The following is a 26,327-nucleotide window of genomic DNA, read 5'->3' as shown; positions in this document are numbered from 1 at the left end:
CCACACTGCAGAACAATTATGTACACGTCCCAAAATCTTGGTATCTTCGATCATAAAAATTACACCTTAGTCTTCAGCTACATACTCCTTCCAACGGGCAGTATCTCCCGATTTATACAATTCAGTTAAACTGAATTATTTTAAGTGAGGTACTTTGGCATTGAATCTACATATAACTGGCACTACAGAAAGACAAGAAATTATTTCTATAGCAAACAGATTGAGTAGAAAACAAGTTATAAATTTAAAGAAAAATGAAAGAGCTGAAATACTATGATTACACAGCAAAGGCACGTGGTTCTTGAGAGCACAAGAAAAAAGTGTTTATGAAAACTATCAAGCTCTCGAGTTATTGATAAAGTGTCCTGGTTAGGATATTATCTTCAAGAGGCTCACACAACACCGTGTCCTCAACAGCTGCTTACAGGAGGGTCTGTCTGTTCTTTGTCTCATTACTTCTATGTTCAAAAGCTGTTGTCCACAACAGAATTGAGAGTTATCTAATATTCATTCAGGATAAAGTAATGTATGAGGAACATGCAAAAACCGCAAGGTGCATTTTACCCACAGATAACAACATGGCTGTCATTTTTTTTTTTAACTAAGAGAATGTAATCATTATGAAATTTTGCTGCAAAAAATAATACTAAATAAGCATATGCTCCAGCACAAACTTAGTTGATTTTTTATTGAAAAGAACCTGTCAACACCTTTAAAAATAACATTTATACCCTATATGAGGTAAGAAGCATGGGACTTAGAATGTGAATCAAGCAGATGAGACACAAAAAACAGAGTGAGTCTATGCATCTCCTATGCACCAAGTAATAAAACCAGATGTTACTACTTCACAATTTTTAAGTAATTCCTAAATTGGCATCAAAAAGACAATAGCCATTTTTTAGCATGATGTATAATGTTATTTTCCCCCAAGAGAATGACTTTATTGAAGAGTTCCCATAACATCAAGTCTGCTACAAAAAAAAAATTAAGAAAGAGAAAACTTAATATGGGTTAAGAACAGCTGCAGCCCACTGATGTGATCCAGGATCAGCCACAAGGAAAGCAGCCTTGCAATTGTACTAACACATCACACATCTCTACATCCCCACAGACAAAGTCATTTCTTTTTGTCATATTTATGTCAACCTATAAGGCAGCAAACTTACAGACTGCTGCTGGCAGCGTATGTAAAAATTTTTCAACACATCACATGCCAGCAATCTGCAGGGACAGATAACTAATGAAAATAATTCCCCCATTTTGAAAAGAAAAAAATGTTACTGCAGTTTTTGATGTAGGAACATCTATTTTTGAACAAGAAAAACAACCAAGCAGTGTTTCACGCATTTTGACCAGATAAAGACTGGTAAAAAGAATTACCCTAATTATTCCAATAGAATTGCCCTTCCTACGATCTCAAGTTAGGACCAAATCCTAGAGTGTGAACTGCAGGTTTAGCAGACCTGTATGTCTCCATAGTCTCAAACTGGGAAAACACTGTAGATAATACTAGGGCTAGACACAAAATAAAAGTATATAGAATTACAGTAATCAAAACCTAATTTATAACTTACAGTATAGAGTTGTGGGTTCAAATTTATAGTTCCCTTCACTTGTAATCTAACCACCAGCATTAGCCAACTTCCAAAAAAGTTTTATTAACATGACTCAAGACAGCAACTACAGTCAAAGCTACTTTAACGCATTTGCAAATCATGCGCATAAGCTGATGAAAATGTAAATCTGGTTCATTTGCTTAACTATGTCACATTATACTACATTTAACTGTATGTGGTGTTACACTTTGTGGTTTTTCACTGAATAATACCGAAACCAAACCAACAGGGACTCCTCAAAGAATTCTCCAATTCTACATTAAAGTCTCAAATGCACTTGTTTTAGCGATGATGACTTCCTCAGTAACCTGAAGCTCATTATATCTCAGAGACAAAGGATTTGCAATGACAGATCAAAGCTTCCATAAGCCTTCACTCAAGAGTGACTCAAATGGAGATGACTATCTGGAAAAACTTACTGCGTTAAATTACTGCTTCTCACTGAAATAACTGTTTCATATAGTCAACAAATTATTTTCCTAACACAGCCATGCAGTGCAAACACCATACTGCCTACTCACAATCCATCTGCTGACAAAAATACTACTGTTGGAACTACTGCTGTCCATGTTTGCAGAGAGAAGTACAGTTAGTTGCCCTCCTCTAGGATCACTGCCGGCAGTGTGAACAAAGTATCTACACAAATTATATCTTCTATTTCGATAAATAAATAGATAAATACAAAGACAGATAAAGATTAGCATTTTGATGCATGTTTCTAGCCTCCTAGGTTAAGGAGAACTGAGTTTAAAAACCAGATTCCTAAAGGCACATGGCAGCACATGGCTCCTATGACAAGGGAAGCAATGAAGGATAAGGCTCGACAGTTATAACATTTATTTTGCCCTCAAACTAATAGCTTTGGTGAGCACCAGAATCTTCACCCCACACCTGTCTTCAACTAGCAGTTTATAACCCTGCCTGAAAACCACTTGGAGATCATGCAGAAAGAATCAGAACTGATTTTCAGAGACACATATCACCTTAGATCATGCTTTTAATGCAGCGTTTCTTTCAAGGTGCAAAGCTGACCAACAGTGAAACATGACTTCCCTTTTCTGTGGGTTACGTAAATGTTTAATTTCTGAGAATAATACCACTCTTCCTATTCAGACACTCATTAATTCACACAAGATCCCCGCAAGAACAATCTGAGAATTTACAACTTTTTTTTCATAGTCTCTTTTTCTTCTGTTATCTGATTATAACTTAACAGTTATATATCTATCAGTACTCCTCTCAAGTTACTATTTCAGCCAAAAATAGCAGAGAGAAGCACAAAGCCCCCAACAGGCATTTTTCGAGCTTCGAGCACAGCAAGATGGTGGTTGCTGCACTCCACACCCCATGCACCAGATGTTGCTGATTAGTGAACCCCAGATCAGGCAAGCCAGAAGTACCTGTTACGCTGTACAGTGCTGTACAACCAGTGAGATACATGTCTTCTTGCAGAGGAACGAGAGACAGGAACCGATCATGGAAATCTGCTGCTATGCTGACAAACAACAATAATTTTTCCACTGTCGTTCACAACTCCAGTAGTGGGCAGATGCTCTATAAAGCAACCCTTTGGCACCTGAATATCAATATATGCACTAGACAAGAAATGGATGAGGGTTGGATACCTCAGCAGGTATGAATGTGAACCATACCCCTTACTGACTCACTTAAAGACTTAAGAATATTTTTTTAGGGTCCAGAAAGTTGCATAGAAGTACATACTCTGATTCATATTTTTAGTGTTTTCTGCATATACTTGATCACGTCAGTAACGAACAAAGCTCAGCAAAGGCAAGTTTTATGAGCATATGAACCAGTAGCCATCATGCTGTAGAGCCAGGCCCAGTCTGTGCATTTTAAGTACTGCTTAGCTGTATGCACATAATGGTTTTTAAGCCCTAAGTCTTTTTAAATGTTTTGTTCTGTTCAGCTTGTCAGTAAACGAAGCCCATGTAATTCAATGGCGTACCACTGGACAGGTACGTACCCATCATAGTAGCTACAGAGACAACCCGGATGCTGTTTGTGAAAGTGTCAGTTGCTGTACTGAGAAAGCAGACAAGCCACTAATGCTGTAGCTAGAGCTTAAAACTTTGTATTTTCCCTTCCAAAGTGACCTTTAATAGTTAATAGCTCTATTCTGTAGTAATTTGCTAGTCTATGCACAACTTTCACAACAACCAAGTTACTAGGTTTTTTTTGTGGGTTTGTTTGGTTTTTTTTGAGACTGTTAACATCTTTGATTTTCAGTGATTATATTGGATACTATTTTACAGTGCATACTGTTTTGAAGAAAAGGTAAGAAATCTGCACTATAATTTTTAAACTTTAGTTCAACCTGCTGTACCACACAGTAACTAATACTCTACTTGATTCATAGGTTATACAAACCTGAACTTGCTATAGACTGTGGTCCTTAATTCGAGCTTCACAAAAGAAACTAAGGATTAAATTACTGTATTTTCCTCAGTATAGTGACTTCTCAAGTAGATTTTTAATGCTTGAAATAACCACAACAAGAGGAGAAAGAACCCAGCAAACTATAAGCTGAACACCCCATACAATGCGTGCTCTGCATCTTGTAATGTTCTACCAATGGAACCAAGATGGCAAGCAAAAGGAAGGCCTTCTGCAAAGCAAGGGCCTCCGAGCAGCGTGTCAGAAAGAAATTGTTTTTCTGCTTCTTTTGATGGGAGATGCTTTCAAGTCAGGAAATTAGAAACAGGTGTGCCAGAGGGCACACACACATCCATGCACCACACTGAAAAACACGCGTTTTCAATTTTCAGACATGAAAGAGACTCCTGTTGAATGGAAGGAGAAATGAAAATCTAGCTTTCTTTCTGCAAGCCATAAGCAGAGAGCTTATGGAGCTTTGACAAGCTGTTGGAGCCTGTCTAGCTATTGAAACGTACAGTACCTCAACACAAAGTGTTGGAACTTGTTTTAAAGGAGTACAGAATGGAAACTTGCATTACTCACATTCATTCAAGAATGGAAAAATTAATCTAGTTTACTCCACTGCCAAAGTATGACTCTTCTCTTTCAGAAGCTCAAGACGGAACTTAACAGGTTATCTGTATTTTATTACCTATTACATACAGCAGAGTCTGAACCTGGTCCTGTTAAGTTGTTTCAACTTTGCTGTTGTTATTTTCAGTTAAATAGTAGTGCCTAAAAAGAAGTGTCAGTTAACAAGTAAAAAACTACTATTTCTGCTTTATTTCCTGAATAACTTCTAGTTATGCCTAATGGAAACACAGTGAAACCTGTATTTTAGTAAGCTCTGGTTGTCATTACCAGCATCTCTAGAAAGAGCTGACGAAAATCTTGCAAGTCAATGATATTAAAAACCAAAATTTAGTACAATAAAAATATGTGGCCAGTAAGATACTGGTACAGTTAGTTACATATTAAAATAAAAACTTTAAGCCTAATTCTGAAAAGATACAAAAAGCTATAGTCTAGTATAATGCACTGCGGTACTAAATTAAAGTTGTATAACTTTTAGCTTTTTGTACTTCTATCAGCTGCTGCATCTTGCCTTCATGCTAGCAGGGGAAATTTTTAACTTAACGACCTGCGGCCAGGAAGAACACCTGCAAAGTCCTGTCCAATTCCTAAAGCATTGATCCTAGAGGGATCAATGGAGCACATTCTTGTTGCAGACAGCAAATTCTTAGATGATTTAACTTCCAAATTAATGAACACCTACTAAGAATACGCAAATGGAAATTTTCCAAAAGGTTGTAACTTCAGTGAATTTGGGTAGGCTTCAAAGATAACAAAAGACAAATTCCACATCCAGACAAACTGTCTCAAGTGTCTTCTCTAAGGAAAAGTGGAAGAACGCTTTCTGTACCTTTAAGTTTTTAATATGGGCAAAATAAACTAAATTCACTCCGAAGAACAACTCATCCAGCTTTTCTATAATTTTACAGATTAAGGAAAAAAAAAAAAGCTAAAGAGTTAAAATATGCCAAATGTATGAATCCTTCACTTCTAAATAGTGGGAAATGCCAGATAATTTTAACTATTAAAGAAAGCTATTTGTTTCAATTACCATGAAGAAGAAGAAATTCAGTTATACCTCCAAGAGAGGTTAGAATGAAGAAAAAATGCAGTTCCATTAAACAAGATGCGCACTTTACATGCTTCTTCACATTTAAGATATTTTAAAAGATTAATTTCAGTTAAACTGCAAAGGAAAAAGCAAACCCTTTTTTTTGCTTAAGCCTTCATCAGAAGCTTTGATGCTCTTAATCTCTGTGTAAAAACACTACACCTTTCCAAACTACATCACTTTTGTCATATAAAACTTACAGGAACGGAAATCAGATAGTAGCTTACGTGTTAGCTAACTAATGTATACAACTATTTTCTCCCAATCACAGAAAAAGGCTTAAGACATAAAAAGAGAGTTCAATTTGCCGCTGTCTCCATTTCACTTTGTATCCTTGCACCTATTTCAAGCCATTTGGGCAAGGCATGGCAACCAGGAACCAGAGTAACAGTGCTCAGAGAAGGAGATGGTGCTGCATGGCTGGCTGCTGCCCCAGGTTACGAACACACCACTCTGAGCAGTCGGCCTTCTGCAGGAGACCACAACTTCGAAAAAGCCCGTGCAACTTCAGGCTGACAATATATGATTACATTAAGCCAAATTAAAATTTCAAGAGGCAATAAGCACTCTTTGATTGTTGCATCCACCCAGTTGTGCTTCAAAACAACCCTTCCAAAGGCAATTCAAACAACCATTGTGATTACTTTGTGGACAAAGCCCTCAGCTTTGAACACTGCGGTACAGCGTTTAATTGACTGCTGCTTAACGCTACCATTCCCACAAATCATCTCTGCCTGGTGCTTCCTCCCTCTTCACACAGCTTTGAGGTGGTAGCGAGTTAGTTCAGATACCACATGCTACAGCACTGAAGCTTCCAAACGGCATCTGGACACAAAGGCTAAACTCTTGACAGAAGCATTCGCTTCAGAGGTAAATACTGATCTGTCTGGAGATAGACCTCTTTCTTCCTCTACCCTCTGGTTCACCGTAACAATGACATAACTCTTCTCCACATGCAGCTGCTTCATCTGTGATGCATTAGATTACCTATTATTCCCCAAATCTTACAGGACCAGACTGAGTTTGAGAGATAATACATATTTCCACAAAGAGATTAACTGTGTCATAGTATCTGTCTCACATGGCATAGCTCAAGCAATCTATACAGGATCCAAGACATCCATGTGAAATTCCTCTGGACATTTGGAGCATGGACTCAGAAGGATGCAGGCCAGACAGATAGATGGCACCTGCCCAGGTATCAGCAGTCACTGCTGCCCTCAATGCATGGGGATCACAAAGCCAAAGTCCTACATCACAAGTCAATTTATTGGCATTAAAAGCTTTCTTGGAAAATTTACTCCACAGATTTGCATATCACTGTTTTCTGCCAAAACTCAGTTTTGAAGTAAAAATCTACAGTTCAGTGGCTTCCATAAGAGAGGAAAATGATGGCTGAGGGCATGGCTCAACAACCAATTTAAAAAGCAAAGCCATCTCTCTAGAGATGTCATTTCCTATTCCACATTACCTGTTCCATTTTGCCAGCAAGAGCACCCATGAGGCACTGACTGGAAAGGCGAACAGATGTGAACAAAAAGTAAAAGTTCGAGTAGGAAAAGGCAGAGGGAGGAAGAGTGAATACACTTATTTCCTTACTGATAAGAATTCCAAAAAACAAGAGAACCATCCTTGAGCAGGAGGCTGGACTAGATCTCCAGAGGTTCCTTCCAAGCTAAACCATTCTGTGATTCTCCACAATACAAAATGTGCGATTTTTCACTTCATGGAATGATGCATCATATATATCATAAAATAGAATCAAAGAATCATTCAGGTTGGAAAAGATCTTTAAGATAATATTGAGTCTAATCGTTAACCTAACACTGCCAAGTCCACCACTAAACCATGTCCCTAAGCACCACACCTACAGGTCTTTCAAATACCCCTAGGGTTAGTGACACTTCCCTGGACAGCCTGTTCCAGTGCTTGACAACCCTTTCAGAGAAGGAATATTTCCTAATATCCAATCTACATCTCTCCCGACATGAATTGAGGCTGTTTCCTCTTATCCTATGACTTTCTATTCAGGAGAAGAGACCGACACTCACCCAGTTCCCTCAGCAACTCCTCATAAGACTTCTTCTCCAAACCCTTCACCAGTTTTGTTGCTCCTCTTCGGACATGCTCCAGCACCTCAAAGTCTGTCTTGCAGCAAAGGGCCCAAAAATGAACACTGTATTCGAGGTGCAGCCTCACCAGTGCTGAGTACAGAGGGACAATCACTTCCTGCTGGCCACAAGATTTCTGACACAAGCTAGGATGCTACTGGCCTTCTTGGCCACCTGGGCACACTGCCAGCTCGTATTCAGGCAGCTATTGATCAATCCCTCCAGGTCCTTTTCTGCCAGGTGCTTTCCAGCCACTCTTCTTCAAGCCTGTAGCTTTGCATAGAGCTGTTGTGACCCAAGTGCAGGACCTGACAGCCTTCCTGAATCTCATATCATACGTGCATACGTATGTATATCCAACGCAGCTTTTAAAACAGTTTGATGTGATCCCTAAAATGCCTTTATGAGAACAGAGGCCACCGCTTTTGACCAGAGACTTTGACAATCGGTCCTTTAGGATTTTGGTGAATTGATCAGTGTGAGAAACCAGTAAGAGAGTGAGGTACATTCTGCTTATTTACACACAACACATACAGTCTCTGTCCGCACTCCTAAAACATTGCTACTAACTCTATCTGATTTTCATTCAGTCAGGAAGAGACTCTGCACAAGGGAGAAGAGCAAGACATCATTGAAAGACTTCTCTCAGACTGAATCCTCATCTACACCTCAGTTTGGATCCAGAAATCTGACATCCCTGCTACTTTCTCAACAAAACACGGCTTTGAGCTCAGTCCTGAAGTCCAATTACATTTGTTAATATGCTTAATTTTTTGAAAGAACTAAAAATATTTCAAGATTCTACTTCTCTTTCTTTAGGATTATAAATGATAATTAGGTCCCACTTCAATTTTTCCTACGACATCACATCACCGTACCTTTCTTGTATCAAATACCGTCCTGAAATGGATTCTAGTAAAAGCTGGAGACTTTGCAGCTTTGTGTTACAGAATTATTGCATTTTGCAAATAATGCAAGACCTTCTGTCTAACTTCAGAAATGCAATATTAAAAGGTTTGCTGGCTTCAACGGCTGATACACATACACAAAGCACACCACTCACGTACGAAGAACGGGTAAGTGTGCTTTCTACTACCCACTGTTGTAAAGATGCAAAAAGGAATGCAAAATCTTATTTTCAGTCACTACATTTCCACTCAAAAATTCCACTTATAGTTGTATGTTCAAAGGCTCCTGTGTTAGCCGTTACTGTAAATTTTACATTTATCTTTATATTTTATGTTTAAGGTTCCGTATATCCAAAGAAAAATATTACTTTTCAACTTATCTCCCAGGGAAAACACAGTCTGCCTCTTACTCCAGTAGTATTACTTTTGGCACAGTTAGTAAATGAATATTCACAATCATCATGGATATTCCAACAGAGGAGGAGATTCAATGTCACACTTGATACTTTTTTTGAATAAGAAGAATATACACAAAGTCTTTGATTTCTATTATGTTCAGGAAAAAATAGGAAATGTTTTCTTAAAGTACAGCCAAAAACCAGACTATTGTTTCTCCTGTGGTTGGGTTTTCTTCATAAATGTTTTCCCTCCAAATAATACCCATCTTCCTGTGTTTACATTCATATACCAACAAAAAACATTCACTAAAGAGTTCCAAGTGGCCTTATGAGTGTGGTTTTTGCCTCTTTTTTTTTTTTTTTTTGAGAGATGGTAGGGGTGCCTAAAGGGGAGGCTGTTTCATTCGTGTCTGCATGCATGTGCATATCTGTGCACACATGCGTGCACGAGCTTTTAAAGACCAAAGATTTGTCTTCTAACCATCTTGATGCAAAAAACAGTCTAGCTGTCACTTACATTTGTACTAAAAAAAGGCCAGTGGTAATGATCATCTGATTTAATGAGCTTTCACTCAGTCTCTACCGTCATTCTTGCATGGAATGGCACTTGCATTATGTTGTTAGATGTCACAGTTAAGGATGCCCAGGTATCTTAGCTATGCCTGCAACTGCAACATTCTCTGAATTTCTTGACTTTTAATACTGGTTTTGAGATACTTACAGAATTCCTGTAATGTTTATCCTTCAGTTGCCAATAAAGTCCAACAAACATATTTTTCAAAAAATAAAAATAATAATTTTAATATAATTCAGAGTTCATACCTTGAAATGTCTCCAGAAATCAATATTAAAAAATGAGAAAGATTTTACTTGTTTACACAGAAACTGAATTTTAGTTACAGAATAAACCTTGCATTTAAGGCCCTTGATATTCAGTCATTCCTAAGTTCCACTGTGTCCCCCATCCTGTCTTTAGAAAGTCTTCATCTTTGGATTTCATTTCTCCCATCCCTTGTTAAGCTATAGCCATAAAATATGAGTTTTATAATATCCTGTACTTCATAAACCATGAAGTAACTTTTGAAAAGCCAAAAAAAATAAAACCAAAGACAGCGTGGCTAAACAACAAGGCCAAGAGACTGTTAGAGGTAAGAAAACATCGTTCAAAAAGTTGAAGTCATGCCCAAACAAGTTCAGAACCATCACCTTTGGCACACTCAATATAAAAATCATCATAAAAATGGCCAAATATAGTTGAGAAACAACTTGCTAAAGGCATAAGAACTAATATCAAATCCTCCCTGAACACACAAAAGCAGGAAGCCTGCCAGCATCCACACGGCCAACAGAAGATCAAGATGTAAAAGCATGTCTTCAAATAATACATGACTATTAAAAGAAAACTACATGAATTTGGAAGTACTTCTAATGACGTACTTTTATGGTGACGCCCTTTTTTATTTTTTAATGAAGAAAATATCGAAAGATATGTCTCCAATTGCAGCTTCAACAGAAAGATTTTAGAACAGAATTAATAAAATTTTAAGAATAAAACCTACCGTGTTACTAACTGTGGCATTTAAACTAACACTTTTCTTCTTCCAAGAAAAAAGGTAAACCACCTTCTACAAAGGTAAACCACCACAGAAAAAGAAAAATATTCCCAGCAAAATTAAAAAAACTGGTCTTCCAAGAAAGAAAAGAAATGAGAAACCTTGAGAAAGTCATCCTGACCTACTGAAAACAAGGATATCTCCAGTTTATAAAGTCCTAATATCACAAAGTGCTTGAAGCTTGGATAACACAGTGGAGGTACTTTTCCCAGTCCCCTACTTTTCCTTGGAGATCTGCAAATGCTATCTGAAACAGGACACCAAACTATCTGGAGCTCTGGTTCGACCCAATGTGTCCAGTCTTACATTCCTGCCAATTCCACAGGGATTTCAACGCGCAAGAGTTTGTATTCTGCATACTTGGAATTACTGTTCCAAACTCTCCAACTTGTTCAATCTCTTGCTGATCATAGCCTCTAAAACTCAGACATGAACAATTTCATAAATACGGAATCAAAATAGTTTACAGAACCTGGCCCTTTAAAATTGCTTCTAGGAAACTAATGGCAAAGAACAGCCTTTTTCAAGATTGAATATAGAGCCTGATATAACAAGGCTTGCATTTCAATCCCCAGCTGTCACTACAAAAAGTTAAAATTCTAAAACAGCGCAAATGTGAAACCTTTTATTTCCCAAAGAATCTTTAAGTTAAAATTGTTTTGTTTAACATATATTAATAATTTAGAGCATAGTTTTGATAAATCTTTAAGGGAATCATACTTAAAATTTTCTCTTTATTCAAGATTTTTTTTTTTTAATTCCAAACTTGATTTGATTAACCATTCTGTGAAATCATTTAACAATATTAAAAGTCTACACATACAGTACTCAATACACACAGCAACCAAAGTCTAATTTTCTTCTTTCCCCCCCCCCCCCCCAACAGAAAAAAATTCCCTGTAGAAAATATTAGGATAAATTTGTGCCAAATTTAGCACTTAAAGACAACTTAGAATGAAAAGACGTGAAATTAAAACAATAAAATGTTATACAGTGAAAACCACAGAAACCTAAACTGATTGTAAATTTCAATTATTTTACGTGAATATTTTAAATGCTTTCACATACAAGCATATATGCCTGTATGTAAAACGAAACACGAAATGTGCATACACAGAGTTTTTATTTATACATAATGTGCAAGTTTCATTTGTTGCTGGTTTTTTTTAAATATATGTCCTCACAAAACCAATTTAGAAACCTAAAAGAGGGAGCTGTAATCACTATTACCAATACAGTCCAGTCTGATTTTAGGCACACCAAGTGACATCACTTCTCTTCTCTTAAGAAGCACTGTCAATTTTAGCACTTTCCTAATCAAGGCACTTTCTAGAGTTCAGGTAGTAGCTCTATTTTCTAAAAACTTCATCCAACAATGACATATGTTAATATATTATTTTCTTGCTTAGCCTTGGCAATTTCACCTTTTGAATATTTGCAGCTGTTTATGCCCCCATTCCCATCTTCCTGTTGTGATCCAGCCAAGTTGTAAGTTTCATTCTTTCAACCTTTCCTATAATTTAATTTTTCCACCCCTCTACCCCCTAATTAACTTCATGGTTCATGTTGTTGGATACTCATATTTTAAACAAAAGTCAGGCATCAATATTTTTTAAAACTGCACTACATATAAATTACATTATAAAATAAAACATTATGAGCTTCTGAAAATGGAAAAGAGAATGGTATTGATTACAGAAGAGTTCTCACTTCCTGTAAACATTTCTATCTCCTCTCTCTCACACACACACACTTTAAAGGAAAGTCAGAAACAAGAGTTTAATTAAACACCACTAGTCTGAATTTCAAGTCACTGCATAAACAGATGGCCATGCTTCATAGACCGCCAGCAGTCTATTTCAATTAACTGGGATTAGTATTAATGTAACGTCATGGAAGCTAGAGATTTGAACCAAAGAAACATATATATATATATATATACACACACACACATATGTATGTGTGCGTGCCTGTGATAGTTATAAATAGTATAACATTAAAGTATTTACCACTCTATAAAACTGGTATCAGCAAAAAGAAAGGAGATTTCTATTTAAGGCCATCATTAAACCCAGATATCTCCTTTAAGTATATCAGCATGCTTGCCTGTACTTGCATAGACTTGAAATCCAGCTGGCTTTGTAAAGAACAGTTTTAAAAAATTAAATAAAGGTGTCCTCAGCTTTTCCACAAACAATCTCTAGCTGTGGATGCCACATCCCTGGAAGTGTTCAAGGCCAGGCTGGATGAGGCTTTGGGCAACCTGGTGTAGGGGTTTTCCTGCCCATGGCAGGGGGGTTGGAACTAGATGATCTTTGAGGTCCCTTCCAACCCAAACCATTCTATGATTCTATTGAACTTATACTCACTAATTATTATGTTCCCCAATACTGTAATATTTAAATATATTTGTTTACACAGGTAAGCAATTATTAAACTAAAATCAACACGGTGTTCCTCAAGTAGAAAGTTTTTTGACACTTCTGTATTCAGTAGGACTTTCCTTTGCATAAATACTAAAAAGTACACTTGCTATCACTAACATTGAACTTAAGGGTGAATATCTACACAAATTTTCAACAGTGTGAAACAAGACTTGAACGTAAGAGAAATTAGAAAGCTATAGAAGTTCAAAAGCAGCAAACGATATTTCTGATGCTCTACAGCCTCTGTCAAATTTTAGTTCTACACCCTGCTACCTTGCTCCCCCCACTATTTCTGTAATAGGACTCTAATTCTGCAGTACTCTTGGGATATAGTTTATATCACCTAAATCTGAACTCTGCAGACTTTTTTTACCTCTCCCTATATCGAACGCTAATAACTGACCATTAAACAGTAGTCCAGATCAGAAATTTTACATCCTGACATAAGCATTTACAAAAAAAGTGTCACAATTCAGTTTTCTATTTGAGTTTGTTCATACAACTAGGAAAAAAAAAAAGAGATTAAATGCAGTCCTTTCAACTGCTTTTATGCACAAGTCACAAAGTAAAAGTCACTCCCCCATAACTTCACCTTAAAGCTTTTGTGTTCTAAAATATTCACCTGGTATTGTGTAACAATGCAATTATCTTCTCACTGTCTGTTCCTGACAAGTTAAAAACATCCTGTCTTACATTCTGAAATCTTGTCTCGTAGTATGAGCTATTTTCCTAGTTATCTTTTGGTTGGTTTGTTTATGTGGTGGGGTTTTTTTCCTTTTTTTCTAATTTTTACTATGTCTTCAGTCTTGTTACATTTAGTAGATCCGTTGACAAACTTGATTTTACAACTGGTTTCTCTGGTACTCAGCACACCAACTGATTGATCAGCTCTGAGTGACAGCTGGCTGACAGGCACCGGACGAACAAAATACGTTGGCGTGTTCAGGATCCTGAGACTCCTTAAATGGAAGATAAGCTACCTCAATTCTTACATTACTTTCACAATTTCTAAATAATTGTTTTCCAAGAAACTCTAGCCATTCAGTTCTGCCTTTTCGCCCTTCCTTTTCAGAAGAAGAGATGAAAAACAAATTCACTTAAACATTCACTTAAAATATTTTTGGAGGGGGAAATGCAATTTTTTAGCATTTTTGTATTGAAGGGGTCCTCTTAAGTTAAAGGGCCCCCTAATTATCTTAGTCCTTCACAGAAGGCTTCCAGTCACAGAAATATTCTGTGTTTAACACAATATTAGGCTTATAACAGCACTTCTTTACAGAAGGACAAGTCCCTTAATACGTAATAAAATAGAGTACATCCTTTCAGTGCAATACAAAATCTTCTGAATAGGATAAAAGTTCACATGGTTGTTAATTTGTTTTTTTAAGTAACATGACCAATGTAAGCAACCAACAGAGAATAATTCACAGATTTCAAGACAATATTGACATATATATGACAGAGATATGTATTTATGTGTAAATAAATGATACACATGTAGAATATAGTCTGGAAATAACATAATTGTTAATACTTTAATTCACCACTCATATGAATAGTTTATTTGGAATTTGTAAACTAATTACAGAGAAAGAAAACAACTTTTTGAAATATTTATAAAAGTAGCAAATACCTGAAGTACTCACAGCAGTGGAGTAAGGGGTATGAGCTCCTGTATTTTCAGCCCAGCAGCCACAACCATAAAGAGCTGCCTAAGGAAAGAAGTGCATCTTTCATAAATTTAAGTATGTAAGGTTTTGGGTTTGTTCCCTTCCCTTAGAAAGCACAACACTAAAAAAAAATCCTAAACCAACAAAAAAAGAAACTCAAGAAAAATCCAAGTATTAACACAAAAGATAAAGGGAATCGTAACAGTTAAAAGCGCAATTCTGATCCATTTTGCTACGTCTTCTACTATTCTTCAGAACTAAGTGACTATCACAGGTGCATGGTACTCTAACCCAACTTTACAGAAAATGAGGGTACAGATATCAAAAGACAAAGTAATTCCAGCTGTTCCCTATTTATATAAAATCTCTTTCACTCTGCTATTCCAAAAGAAAATCTTAGACACATTTCAAAAGAACTGCTTTTAGGACAGTGGCAAAAGTCAACCAAAAATACAGCTGTACAGCAATGGAGTATGACATTTCTGATGCACCTCACAATTCGCTCACCTAATAACAATAAGGAATGCCTATACCTGATGTGTTCTTTTAATACCTTTGCCACTTCTACCAATTCACAAGATCATCTAAAAATTAATTAGGACAGCTTCCCTAAAGATTGATGAAAATCTTATTTAAAAACACTCTAAGCGTTTAAGAGACTATTTGCGCTATTAAGGAGGTATTTAAGCCAAATAAATTAGCTTATTACTAGCTCTGACAAAAGGTAATTAACTACAGAACAACTTCTTACCTATCAATGTTTTATAACACTGATGGAGGACATTAAAACCAAAACTTACATTCCAATGTAGTCATAATACCTTCAGAGTTTTAAGTGAAGGAAGGGAGAACATCAATTTGCTATCACGGCTCTTGCTTAGTGTCACAATTGCTGAGCAACCATTCCCAAATAAAAAGGTATAATCACCTGACCAACTCTTCCAGGATGCTTCAGTGCTAAACCTCCACTGGAGACAGCAGCAGCAACATTTCCTTCTTGGTCAACAACCACCGCACCAACCGTATCCAATGTTCCTGAGTCATTCTCCTGCAGGACACACAAACAGAAACAACTACTAAAAATAATATATTAAAGTCAGGTTATAATTCTTAGGAGCGTGCAAACTAACGTGCACAAAGCTAAGTGACAGGCTGATCAACAAAACAGATTTGCTATCATGCATATTGTACCACTGCAAATACTTCCAAAACGCTCTCTTGCCTCAGATAGGACCTGAAGAAAACCTCTCTGGAAACAAGGTAATAAACATCTCGGAACTCATCCAATGCTCAGATTACCTGCCTTTACTCACAAAAGTGCCAAAAATGCTCTTTTCTTAGTGGTGGGCACTTGTCCACTAAGAAATAATTCAGCAACTCATTCCAAAGATGCTGCATCAAAAGGCCTTTCTCAAAAGCTTCAAGGTGGCATTTTCAGAAACTCTTGATCTTTAAAGCTATTTATAATAATTAAAAAAAAAAAAAAAGCCACAAGATGCAGCTCACCATGTAAAGAGAAAATTCTGACATTCTGAGCAAGACAATAAATAGAAGCCTCGAGAAGAAATCTCCCTTGGACAGATTCTTTCTCCCAGACTTGTTTTCAGTTCAGCAATCTTTAGTGGCTTCCTGGTTGAAACAAATCCCCCTATCGCTCCCTCTGAGTCAACTAGAAAAGCATTCTTACTGCCATCACTTCTGAGGCAGATTTGCTCCCCTAAGAGCAGGGGTCTTTCAGCGTTCAGTCCTGATGCAAGCTCTCTGCCTACTGTCTCACAAACACTTCAAGCAGTCTCACCGTGGATCTTTCCATCCTTCCCTCCTTCCCTAATACACCACATTCAATCACTTCAACAGACAGATTAGTTTTCCCCTCTCTTGGCTGGCCTAGATTCCCCTCTCTGCAGAACCTAGGCCAAGGCACGCTGACTTCAAGCTCAACCATGCACTTTTGATGGGACACAGCATGCAGTGTACATAAATAACATGAATAAACAAAACTGATATATCATTCATCCCATACTTCAAAGATGAACGGTGCTGTTGCACAAGCCTTCAAGTCTTTAGCTGATCAGTCTTTCCTATATAAAAACTTACCTGCATCTAAAAAATCCTACATAAACTTACTCAAGCAAATAATCCCAAAGGATATTAAGCTACTCATATAAACACTTATTTTCTGGACTAGGATCCAGAGAGAGGAATTAAAAAAAAAAAATCTATACCCAACTATTCAACTTTGAATTATCAAGCTCCCATCCTATTAAAATTTCCTTGGGCATACAATGTCACTTGTCAAGCAGAATTCTTAGGAGACTCATGCTGATGATACTCTGGTCACATTTAATTTAAGAAATAACAATTGAGTTAACACTGTGCCAGTCTTAAAAGGCAAAATACACAATGCAACTCTACAGTGTTCTATAGTATTTTTCAAGCAACTGGAACTCCTAAGCAGGAGTGTCATCCTTGGATTTTACCCAGAGTAACAGTAAGATTCTTTTCTTACTGCACCTAGATCTTCCTGAACAAGTTCCACACTCAGACGTTGGCACTAACCATATTCAATATTAAAACAAACAGACTGATGGCCTAACAGTACAGCAGAATAACTGCTTAGAAAAAGGGAGATGAAAAACTATAGACCTAGGATCTCAACTGGCATTGGGAAGAAGAGTAAGTTGAAGAGCAGAGGAAGGTAAAAACCAGGATCAGGGAAGGTAGGAGAAGGAAGGCACAAGGAATTTTGAGGACTGGACCAAAGGTGACAAGAAAAGAGCAAGTTTCCTTCCACGTTGTAAAGATAAAATAAAATTAAGGAATCCTTCCTTAACATCTCATGGGCAAATGTATTTCACATGTCCCAGCACTACCAGACACAACTTAATTCAGGTATTAGTAACCCAGTTAGAACAATAATGTTCAGTGGATTGAAAAGATCTTTAGCAGCAGAGCAGGCTGCCCACTGGCAGTGCAGACTCCCATCCTTGGGAGGTTTTCAAGATCAGACTGGATAAAGCTCTTCCCAACATCAATTTCCCTATGATGCTATGATTTCTATACAGAGAAGAACTACTAATATGATGCAGGTTTTGTTGTACTCCCCTTGCCCCCTTTTATCAAAGGAAATTATACCCACAACAAAAAACTTGATTAATAGACAACTACAGATATGAAAATCAAGCCCGTCAAAGTTAGGAAATGCCAGAATTAAGGCCACCTGTGTAATCTTAATTCATATTAAATCAAACACTTGGTGCTCCCATAATGAACAGAAATACATTTTAGAAGGATGAGGCGCAGTATGGATCAGTATGTTTTCCATATCATCTGACAGTCGAGAAAAAACGCTTGCAGCCTTCTTTGCAGCATCTGTAAAACGATTTGCTCAATCTGCCATCCATCTTCCACTTTAGCTCTCACATGCATAAAACATTTGCCTTCAGTAGCTACATAACTAATTTGGTTTTTCAAAAGATATTTTAATCAAAAAACCACAAGCATTTACAAGTCTATGTTGCATGGAAAATTTGTTCACATTATTTCCTTTAGAAGAAGATCAATTTCTTATCAGTATTTGCTGTCAATTCAGTGGTACAGTTTGCTTGCTTTGGCTTATTTTATTTTTAGATGGGGCAACTTAGGAGGCTGGAAACGGCTTTTTCTATGGGACGGATTTTTTTTTAACCTGGCCCACATGACATTCCGAAGGAAATTTTCCTTCTGAAGAAAAAGAATTCCATATTTTCCTTCTCAGTAATTTAAGTTTGGGGATTTTTTTTGTGATCAGAAAAAGAATCACTGCTGATGCTACATCTATCCTTAAACTGAAAACCAGTGAGGACCAGTTCTATTCCATATCCAATGGGAAAAATACATTGTCAGACCTATTCTAGGCCTATTTTTATGTTTGCTCCCATTTCAACATTACTGACTTCACACACTCACACCATGAATCAATTATATAGTTCAGTACTAAGTCTTCTACATATGTAAACTTTACTGACAGCCCTATGATTTCTGAACCAGTGAACAAAGAGCTCATCACAATTTAACAAAGAAACTTCCCATGCTTCTCCATACAAAAAGGCATTATGTGCCTGAGGAAGTGAGTGGTGAGGCAGCTTTCAATGTCACACTTTTCATTTCTTCAAACCATACGAATGTTGAAAAATACAGGATCCTGTCAAGCTAGTATCAAGACAATCAACAGAAATATGTTCAACACTGCAATTCATGATGTCTAAAGTAAATCCAAATTCTATATGGGTCCAAAAGGGACTAAATGAGATTCAGCTTGCTTGTCTGTATTTTTTTATGTGTTTGATTGATTAATTTAGCACTTTAGTTTTAAAAATTTTGCAAGTTCCAAAGGAAACTTGATTGTTACTTGGTGATATCTGTTAATAAATTCCGTATCTGATCTCAGCTAATAATTTATACCAACATGTTCATTGCGAAAGTACTTTGGGGGTTTTAACAATGGAGTATTGCAACCTAAAAATAATTTATTGTGTAGCTAATATTTTACATGGAAAGAACTGAAACCCAGTGTGAAATGTAAGACCTCACATTACTTTATTAATTTGTACCTTGTGACAAGAAAGGAAGGTAATTTCGTGAGATCATGGACCACATATTCAAACTTAGCTAAGAACATGCACAAAAAGCAGGAAGATGCTCATTTGGACAAATGAGAGTTCTATCAAGTACTTCTGAAATCTCATCCTTCCCTTTTTCTGCACATAAAAAAAACCCCATAAATATCATTTTACAAACCCCTAAGGAAGGGATTAACAGTTTAGAAGAGCTTTATCTCCTGTGAAAGATATCTCCACACAGGGCCTTTTCCCTCTCAACTTGAGACTGTCCTGAAATTCCACTACAGGTAATTACCATTGAATCTCATCTCTGAGTATCATAACTGACAAAATGCAAAACGAATCAGATTGAAGCAATTAACATCTATATGCTCATTCCGAATTATCCACACAAATAAACAGGATTTGGTATTTGATTATAATTAGATCAAGTAGATTCCCCTAAAAATATGGGGTTTTACAGTATCCTCCTGCTCAAAATAGAATAGGGCAACAATTAAATCTTCTAGTATGTCCCATGTTGGCCCTTTCCAGATGAAGTGGGAGCAGAGAGAAGCACAATAGTGGACAGCATTATCTAGAAAATAGTATATCAACAATAAATATATTTCTGTCTTTTAAACAAATCTCAGATGTAAGGTGTTCTTGATGAAGTACTTCTGTTGATTACAGCAGTATTTAACAAGGCGAGAGGCAATCTTTTAAGCAATGTTTTATTTATTACAATATTTTAAAGAAATTCTTAGACATCCACCTAAGTCAAGGGAAAACATCACTATTCTGTGAACAATGGGACCAATGAACGGGTACCAATTTCTAGAAACGTTTTCCTCTAGGGCAATCGACAGCATAGCATGATGCACTCTCAAAGCAATCTGATCTTGACAGAATACACAATTGGGGCAACATTCCTATGTTTGAAAAGTGGCAGTTCTGAGCTAATGGTATAAAGCTCGATAAACAACCCTCGCCTTTCCAATTTAATAGAGGTTTGGTGTGTTAACAGAATACTTTGTCTGACCTCCATGTTCAAGATGAGGGAATTATTTCACACTAAATTCTACAGGTGAGTTTTGTTGTTGGGGTTTTTTTGTTTTGTATTGTTTTTTATATTGGAATGGATGAAAAGTATTTAGGTTTCTTTTCCCATATTAAATGGATTTTGAACTCTAAAAAGTATTATTATCAAAGGCCATTTCAGCATGGATGGGGGACAGAAAATTTATTTCTATTTTAAATAAAAGGAAATGCATAAAATTCAAACTCCTGTTCAAACTGCAAGAATAAATAAGACAGACACTAGGGCTACCATAGTTGACTGCTACACTTACAATTACCTTCACACAGCCATAAAAAATTTGATTTGAGGCAAAAGTTGAGTGATTAAAATTCACCATATATAATGTGAATGATGCATATTGCTATGCATTGACTGTTGCTCACCCAAAAAGTTCAAGCTGGAACTGGCTAAAAGTTCACATGGTACGTTCAAGACTATCAATGACAAAAATTATAAGGCACAAAATACTTGAAAGAAAAGCATATATTTCTGTGCAACAGACAGACGTGTTTTCCTTTTCTAAACGTTCAGTGTTATTGTCTGAATACACGTCTGAAGAATATGAAACTCCCGATTCCACACACATAATCCAAATTATTGTGCGCATACTTGATTACATATGTTAAATCAGATAAAAGCCAAAATGGTTTTAATAAACCTCAAACTAAATAATGCTATTTATGGAGTTAAATAACTAGCCTACAAAAAACTAACCTCAAAACATCAACCTATAAAAAAAAAAAAACTCGTGTGCACTGGAAATTCTTAGTGCTGCTTATTCAAATCAAGGAGAGGACAACTCCCCTTACAAGTCACTTCAGCATAGCTGTAAAAAAGGTTTATAATAGAAGACAAACTAAAAATAGGGCTTTTAGCCAAACTCTGCTAAGCTATTTTCAATGACAATTTCCTCTGGTAAAAGTCAGGTTAACAGTAAGATGACAAACATTTACTTCTGATGTTTACTGGTGCTTAAAGTAAGAATTTCAGAATGTCACTTGGTTGAATTAACAATTCTTAGCCAGTCCCCCTATTAATATGTTTAGTTAATTCATATAGAAACAAGAAGTATATCAACTATGTAAGTCAATATAGAAGTCACTACAACTTTTTAAAAGTCTCAATTTTCACACCTTCAAAATTCAGTGAAGTTATTAACACATCTTCCTGTGTGCAATCGCATAACCCTCTACAATTCCTACACTGGGTAAACAATTAAAAATATAGCAAAAAAGAACATTCCATTTACTCAAAAGATGAGTCCTTTAGTAAATTACATTGCCTAGTTTTCCCACACAATCTTTATTAAATTTAAACAATCGCTCCTTTTTTGAGCTTGGTATAAATTAACTTTCATTGAAAAGAGGTATTTAAAAATGTATGTTTCTTTTTTGCTAGTGAAATTTATCAGCAGCTAAAACTTCCAGGTAATTTCAGCCTTTTTTGATCTGCAATATTATTTCTTCACACAGATATTTTATTTATGATTTCCATTCAACTTCAACTTTGTTAACATCCTTTCTACCTTGCTCTTCTCCGAACTTGTAAAATTTCATAGACAGAAAACGATCAGAATTTATAACAACTGTGCAGTACTGGCAACAGAGGCACGTAAGCTGAGCTGAAGCATGGGGTTGAAGCAGGTGAGATTCAAACTAGACAATGAAATAGCTATCAAGTCCTGCTGAATGGGACAGGTCTGCAGCTCCATGGAAGCACAGCAAATAAAATCAGTATTTATCAATTAAAGTTAAACTTTGACAAGAACATTAACTTTTAATTATTGATGTATTTAAATGGTTTTTAAATAATTAATTTTAAACCTTTTATGAGAGCTCAGCTTTGACAGCTGGAGTTTTGGGATGACAGATCATGTGCCTCATCCTTGTTAAATGACTCTTTCCTAATAGCTTAGAAAGAATTATTCTGCTTTTTTTTTTTTTTCAGAATTTGCTCTTGTAGAATTTGACTTTTCATTTCTATTTCATTTTGAAAAATTAAACTTTCTGTAAGGCTGCAATTATCTTACATTCTGTGGATAAAACAAGCAATCCACATTGTTAGCACGGTTTGGTCTTCAGTCCCCATCCATGGACAGGATGTGCCCAGAAAGTTAACGAAACCAGTGTTATGTTACTGGATTACTTACCAGTGAGTAGAGCTCTATTTGATCACCTCCTTTACCTACCATCACTGGCCTTTGGGGGTCTCCCACAAGCGCTGCACATGACTCTGGAGCCCTTGAAATTTCAAATTGCAGGTCGGTAAGCTCATGCATTGGCATATGTTTCAAGCATTGACTTGCCCCTTATTACATGAACATCAATACTGTACAGAGGCCCCTCCTCCCTCAGTCACATTTTAACACCATTAGTTTCACAAGGAGGCATGTGAAGTCCTGTAAATAGGAAAAGTTCCAAAACGAATAACAAACTTTTGCCCCTCTATCTATCCTTTCTTTACAGGTCTTATCTCCTTGAAAATAGAAAAAATAGCATCTTGCTAGGGAAAACTCCTTATATAAGAACATAGAAGAAAAATGCCTAATTTATCACTGGTTTGCATTTGCACAGACTACAGAGAATGAACTTTTTTTGCCAGTTCTCTGGGATTTATACATTATTTTATCAACATATGCAACTACATAAGGCAATGGTCAGTCAGCTTATCAAATCAAAGAGAAATGGCCAATCCGAAAGGCCACAGGCCCCAAATAAAGCATAGGCATTTAATTTAATGAGCTACACTTTGATGTTCAACAGTTCAACAAATACTGTGATTGACATTCTCAAACGGTAACAAAGGCTCCAAATTCAAACTAAGAGTGAGGGGAACAGAGGGAATCCTAATAGTTTTGTAGGACAAGTAATATGGGCCAGGTCAATGCTAGATGCATGCACAGATGCACATGTTTACCTACCTGATATTTCAAATTTCACCAATTCCAGCTCCATAATGCAGTGCGCTCAGGAAACATTAAAAAGTGGGAAACAGTGACAGAGATCCCAAGCTAAAGAAAATGTTTCAGTAAATAATTATCTGTTTGTGTTTACATTTGTCAGATTTCTAGTTCAAAATGAGCAAAATACTTTTCATGGCACAAACAAGATACAAAGTGACAGTTTGTTTTTCAAGTAGCAAGGCAGAAAGTTTTAATTACACTAAGCTAATATCATACCATCTAAACATTAGGGTGATCAAAGATCAGTGGCTTCTGCTGCCACATTAGCCTCATCTGACATACAACACAAAATTTATTAGCAATCACCTGTAAGTTTAAGATGACACAACACTTCAAACAAGAACTAACCTTTTCATGTGATTGTCTTCTTTTTTTTAGTTGAATGAGATCTGTTTCCACCTTTTCAGCCAACTCCAGTTTCCTCTTGTTCCTTTTAAAAGCTGCTAAACTAAACCCTACAAAAAGAATTCAAAAGCATTTAACTAAGTAAGATTTACTTAATTTAAACAAGTAGTGATAAGTATACATTTTGGAGGTCTCATCCCCCAGATATTTTTATTGATGCAAAAAGTATCAATGAAAAAGCCAACGACAAAGTATTTAAGTTCCAGTAAAACATGTTTACATATTTTCCTAAGTGAAAAAAATTTTACTGTTGTTCAGCAACAGCAATGGGTAAAACACCTAGTAGAAACAAGTCGCTGAACACATATGGAAGCTATGTTGGCCTAAATATCTGTTTGGCAAAGAAGCAGCACTGCACAGAAGTGGCTCGTGTTAAAATCATTGGTTTTGACTGCTGACAAGTAAATAGATACCATGTGAGCTCATTCTGATACCCATAAAATTAGGCTACTATTTTATTACCTTAATTGCATATCTGTATGTTTACCCATATATTTAAAGCCACACAATAGTCTAGCAATATTTTTGTGTTCCATAATCCTACACAGCGTAAAGACGACCTAAATCTTGAAAAGACAAACATGTACTTTCCACATCTATGTCCCACATTCAGAAAGGAAGTGCTCTCTAAAGTGGAGGTAAATAAAGAAATAAAATTGTTATGCTTAAGAGACCAAAATAACATGTTTCCATTTCAGAAGCTTCAGTTCATGAAAAAATTGCAGATATTGACATATTTAGCTTAAATTAGCTTTGACTTAATATTATCAAAAGATTGTCTTAACATCCCCTTTGAAATGTAGAGAAAAGAGATGGGGGAAAAATGTCTCTTGTCACTCGTTTAGTCATGCAAAATCAAACTATTAGGAGGGCAGAGGTATACACAGGTAAGTCACAAATTGAATGGAAGTTAAAAAGCACAGGTTTCCTATTTAGTCTATAAGCCTTAAAAAACGTCATTTTAAATGAAATTCTGAATATAGCTACATCACTATTATTCGGAAGACTGGAACAGCTGCAAGAACAGTCTATGAATAAAATCAATATTGCAGAGCCAGCAGAACACAAAGCTTTCATTTACAAATCTCCAAGTCCACAGACAGTGAGCATTTTACTTCTTTGAAACTTCCCCATGCAGGTGCCAAAATCACCTAGTGAACTCTCCTTTAAACCTGTTTTTAAGTACATAAAACTGGACCTTAAACTACCACAGTTATTCAAGTATATAACCTAAAAGTAATGAGAAAGCTGGCATTTCTCTCCAAAAACCTAATGAATACCAGTTTCTTAAAACTGTAAACACATATTAATCTGCCATCACCAAGAAAGGAATTCTTTCTACCATACAGAGCTGATTAATGCAGCTACTTCGGACAACACATTTCTATGTTTGAAATGAGGTGCAAGAGGGAAAAAACAAACAGTTGATAAGGGGGAGCAGGCAAAGAATCATTTTAGTCTAGTACTAATTGGGGGTGGGGAGGAAGAAACAAAAAAAACCTCCCACAGATGAAGAATTTGTTATACAGAAGTGTCCCAAAATAAACCAAGCCAGCACATCGTTTTTAACAGAATTTTTAAACAGGAGAACTTGTAAGTTGACATGACTTCAACAAACATAGCAAATACCTATGGGCAGAGCCACAATACGGGTGAGTGAGAATGGTGCCTGGTATTGGTACCCATCAAAAGTAGGTATTACACGTGGATAAATATGTCTAAGCCTGTTATCTACTGCTGCCATTGCCTCCTGCCAATTCAGAAAAAAGGTGTACCTAGAGAAGCAAGACAAATACGAGGGTGCAGGAGCCCATAAACAAAAACCTGAACATGAGAAGTTTTCCCTGTACTGCAGAATCTAATGCTAGCGGTGTCCTGAAACTTTTTGCAACGTTTGCATGTTCATAAGTTCAAATACATGCACAAAGACCACGTCAAAACTAGAGAGCACGTGGGCTAGTTCCAAGCTCCCCTGCCAGCTACGCCGAGTGCTGCTATATGGCCTCTCAGCATCATCACTCCAACTACACCTTGGCTGCTACTTGTCCTGCCATTTTTTCCACAACATATGAAACTCTCCAAACTTGAGAGACGTTTCATTCACTTCATTCATTCAGTCCTCAGTCTCTAGCTAAGCAATTACACAATCTTCAGATTTTACCTTGTGCTTTCAGATTGTTTGTCTTTTCAACAGAAGAAAAAACCTGAAGAATTGCTTTGAAGGATCTAACTGTTCACAGTAACTTCTTATCTGCATTGTTAATTCAAAGTGGCATCAGTAAGCTAGGAAAATAGGGCAGAAAACAGGCCATTATTAACAAAGTAGTACATGTTTTACTAGGCAATAAGAAACACTACGTATGAAATTAGGCTAGCAATGTACCATCTTGTCCATGTTTACGGAATGGATGATTATCTTGCAAAGCAACAA

General features: G+C 36.5%; 1 protein-coding gene across 4 annotated transcripts in view; it reads right to left on the bottom strand.

Annotated features, from left to right (window-relative positions):
• Positions 1-26,327, bottom strand: part of TASP1 (taspase 1) — a 91,710-nt gene that overhangs the window by 31,655 nt on the left and 33,728 nt on the right. For all 4 annotated transcript variants that reach the window (XM_086631882.1, XM_086631884.1, XM_086631883.1 and 1 more), the window contains 3 exons: positions 23,840-23,946; positions 15,797-15,916; positions 14,832-14,910 (listed from right to left, as the gene is read on the bottom strand). In XM_086631882.1, coding sequence (XP_086488008.1) covers positions 14,832-14,910; positions 15,797-15,916; positions 23,840-23,946 — 306 coding nt within the window. The remainder of the gene's footprint in view (positions 1-14,831; positions 14,911-15,796; positions 15,917-23,839; positions 23,947-26,327) is intronic.

The sequence above is a fragment of the Tauraco erythrolophus genome, chromosome 2, assembly GCF_009769465.1.
Source record: "Tauraco erythrolophus isolate bTauEry1 chromosome 2, bTauEry1.pri, whole genome shotgun sequence".
NCBI classification, from domain to species: Eukaryota; Metazoa; Chordata; class Aves; order Musophagiformes; family Musophagidae; genus Tauraco; species Tauraco erythrolophus.
Note: the sequence above shows the minus strand (reverse complement) of the source record. Positions and strands in the feature narration are given on the sequence as shown.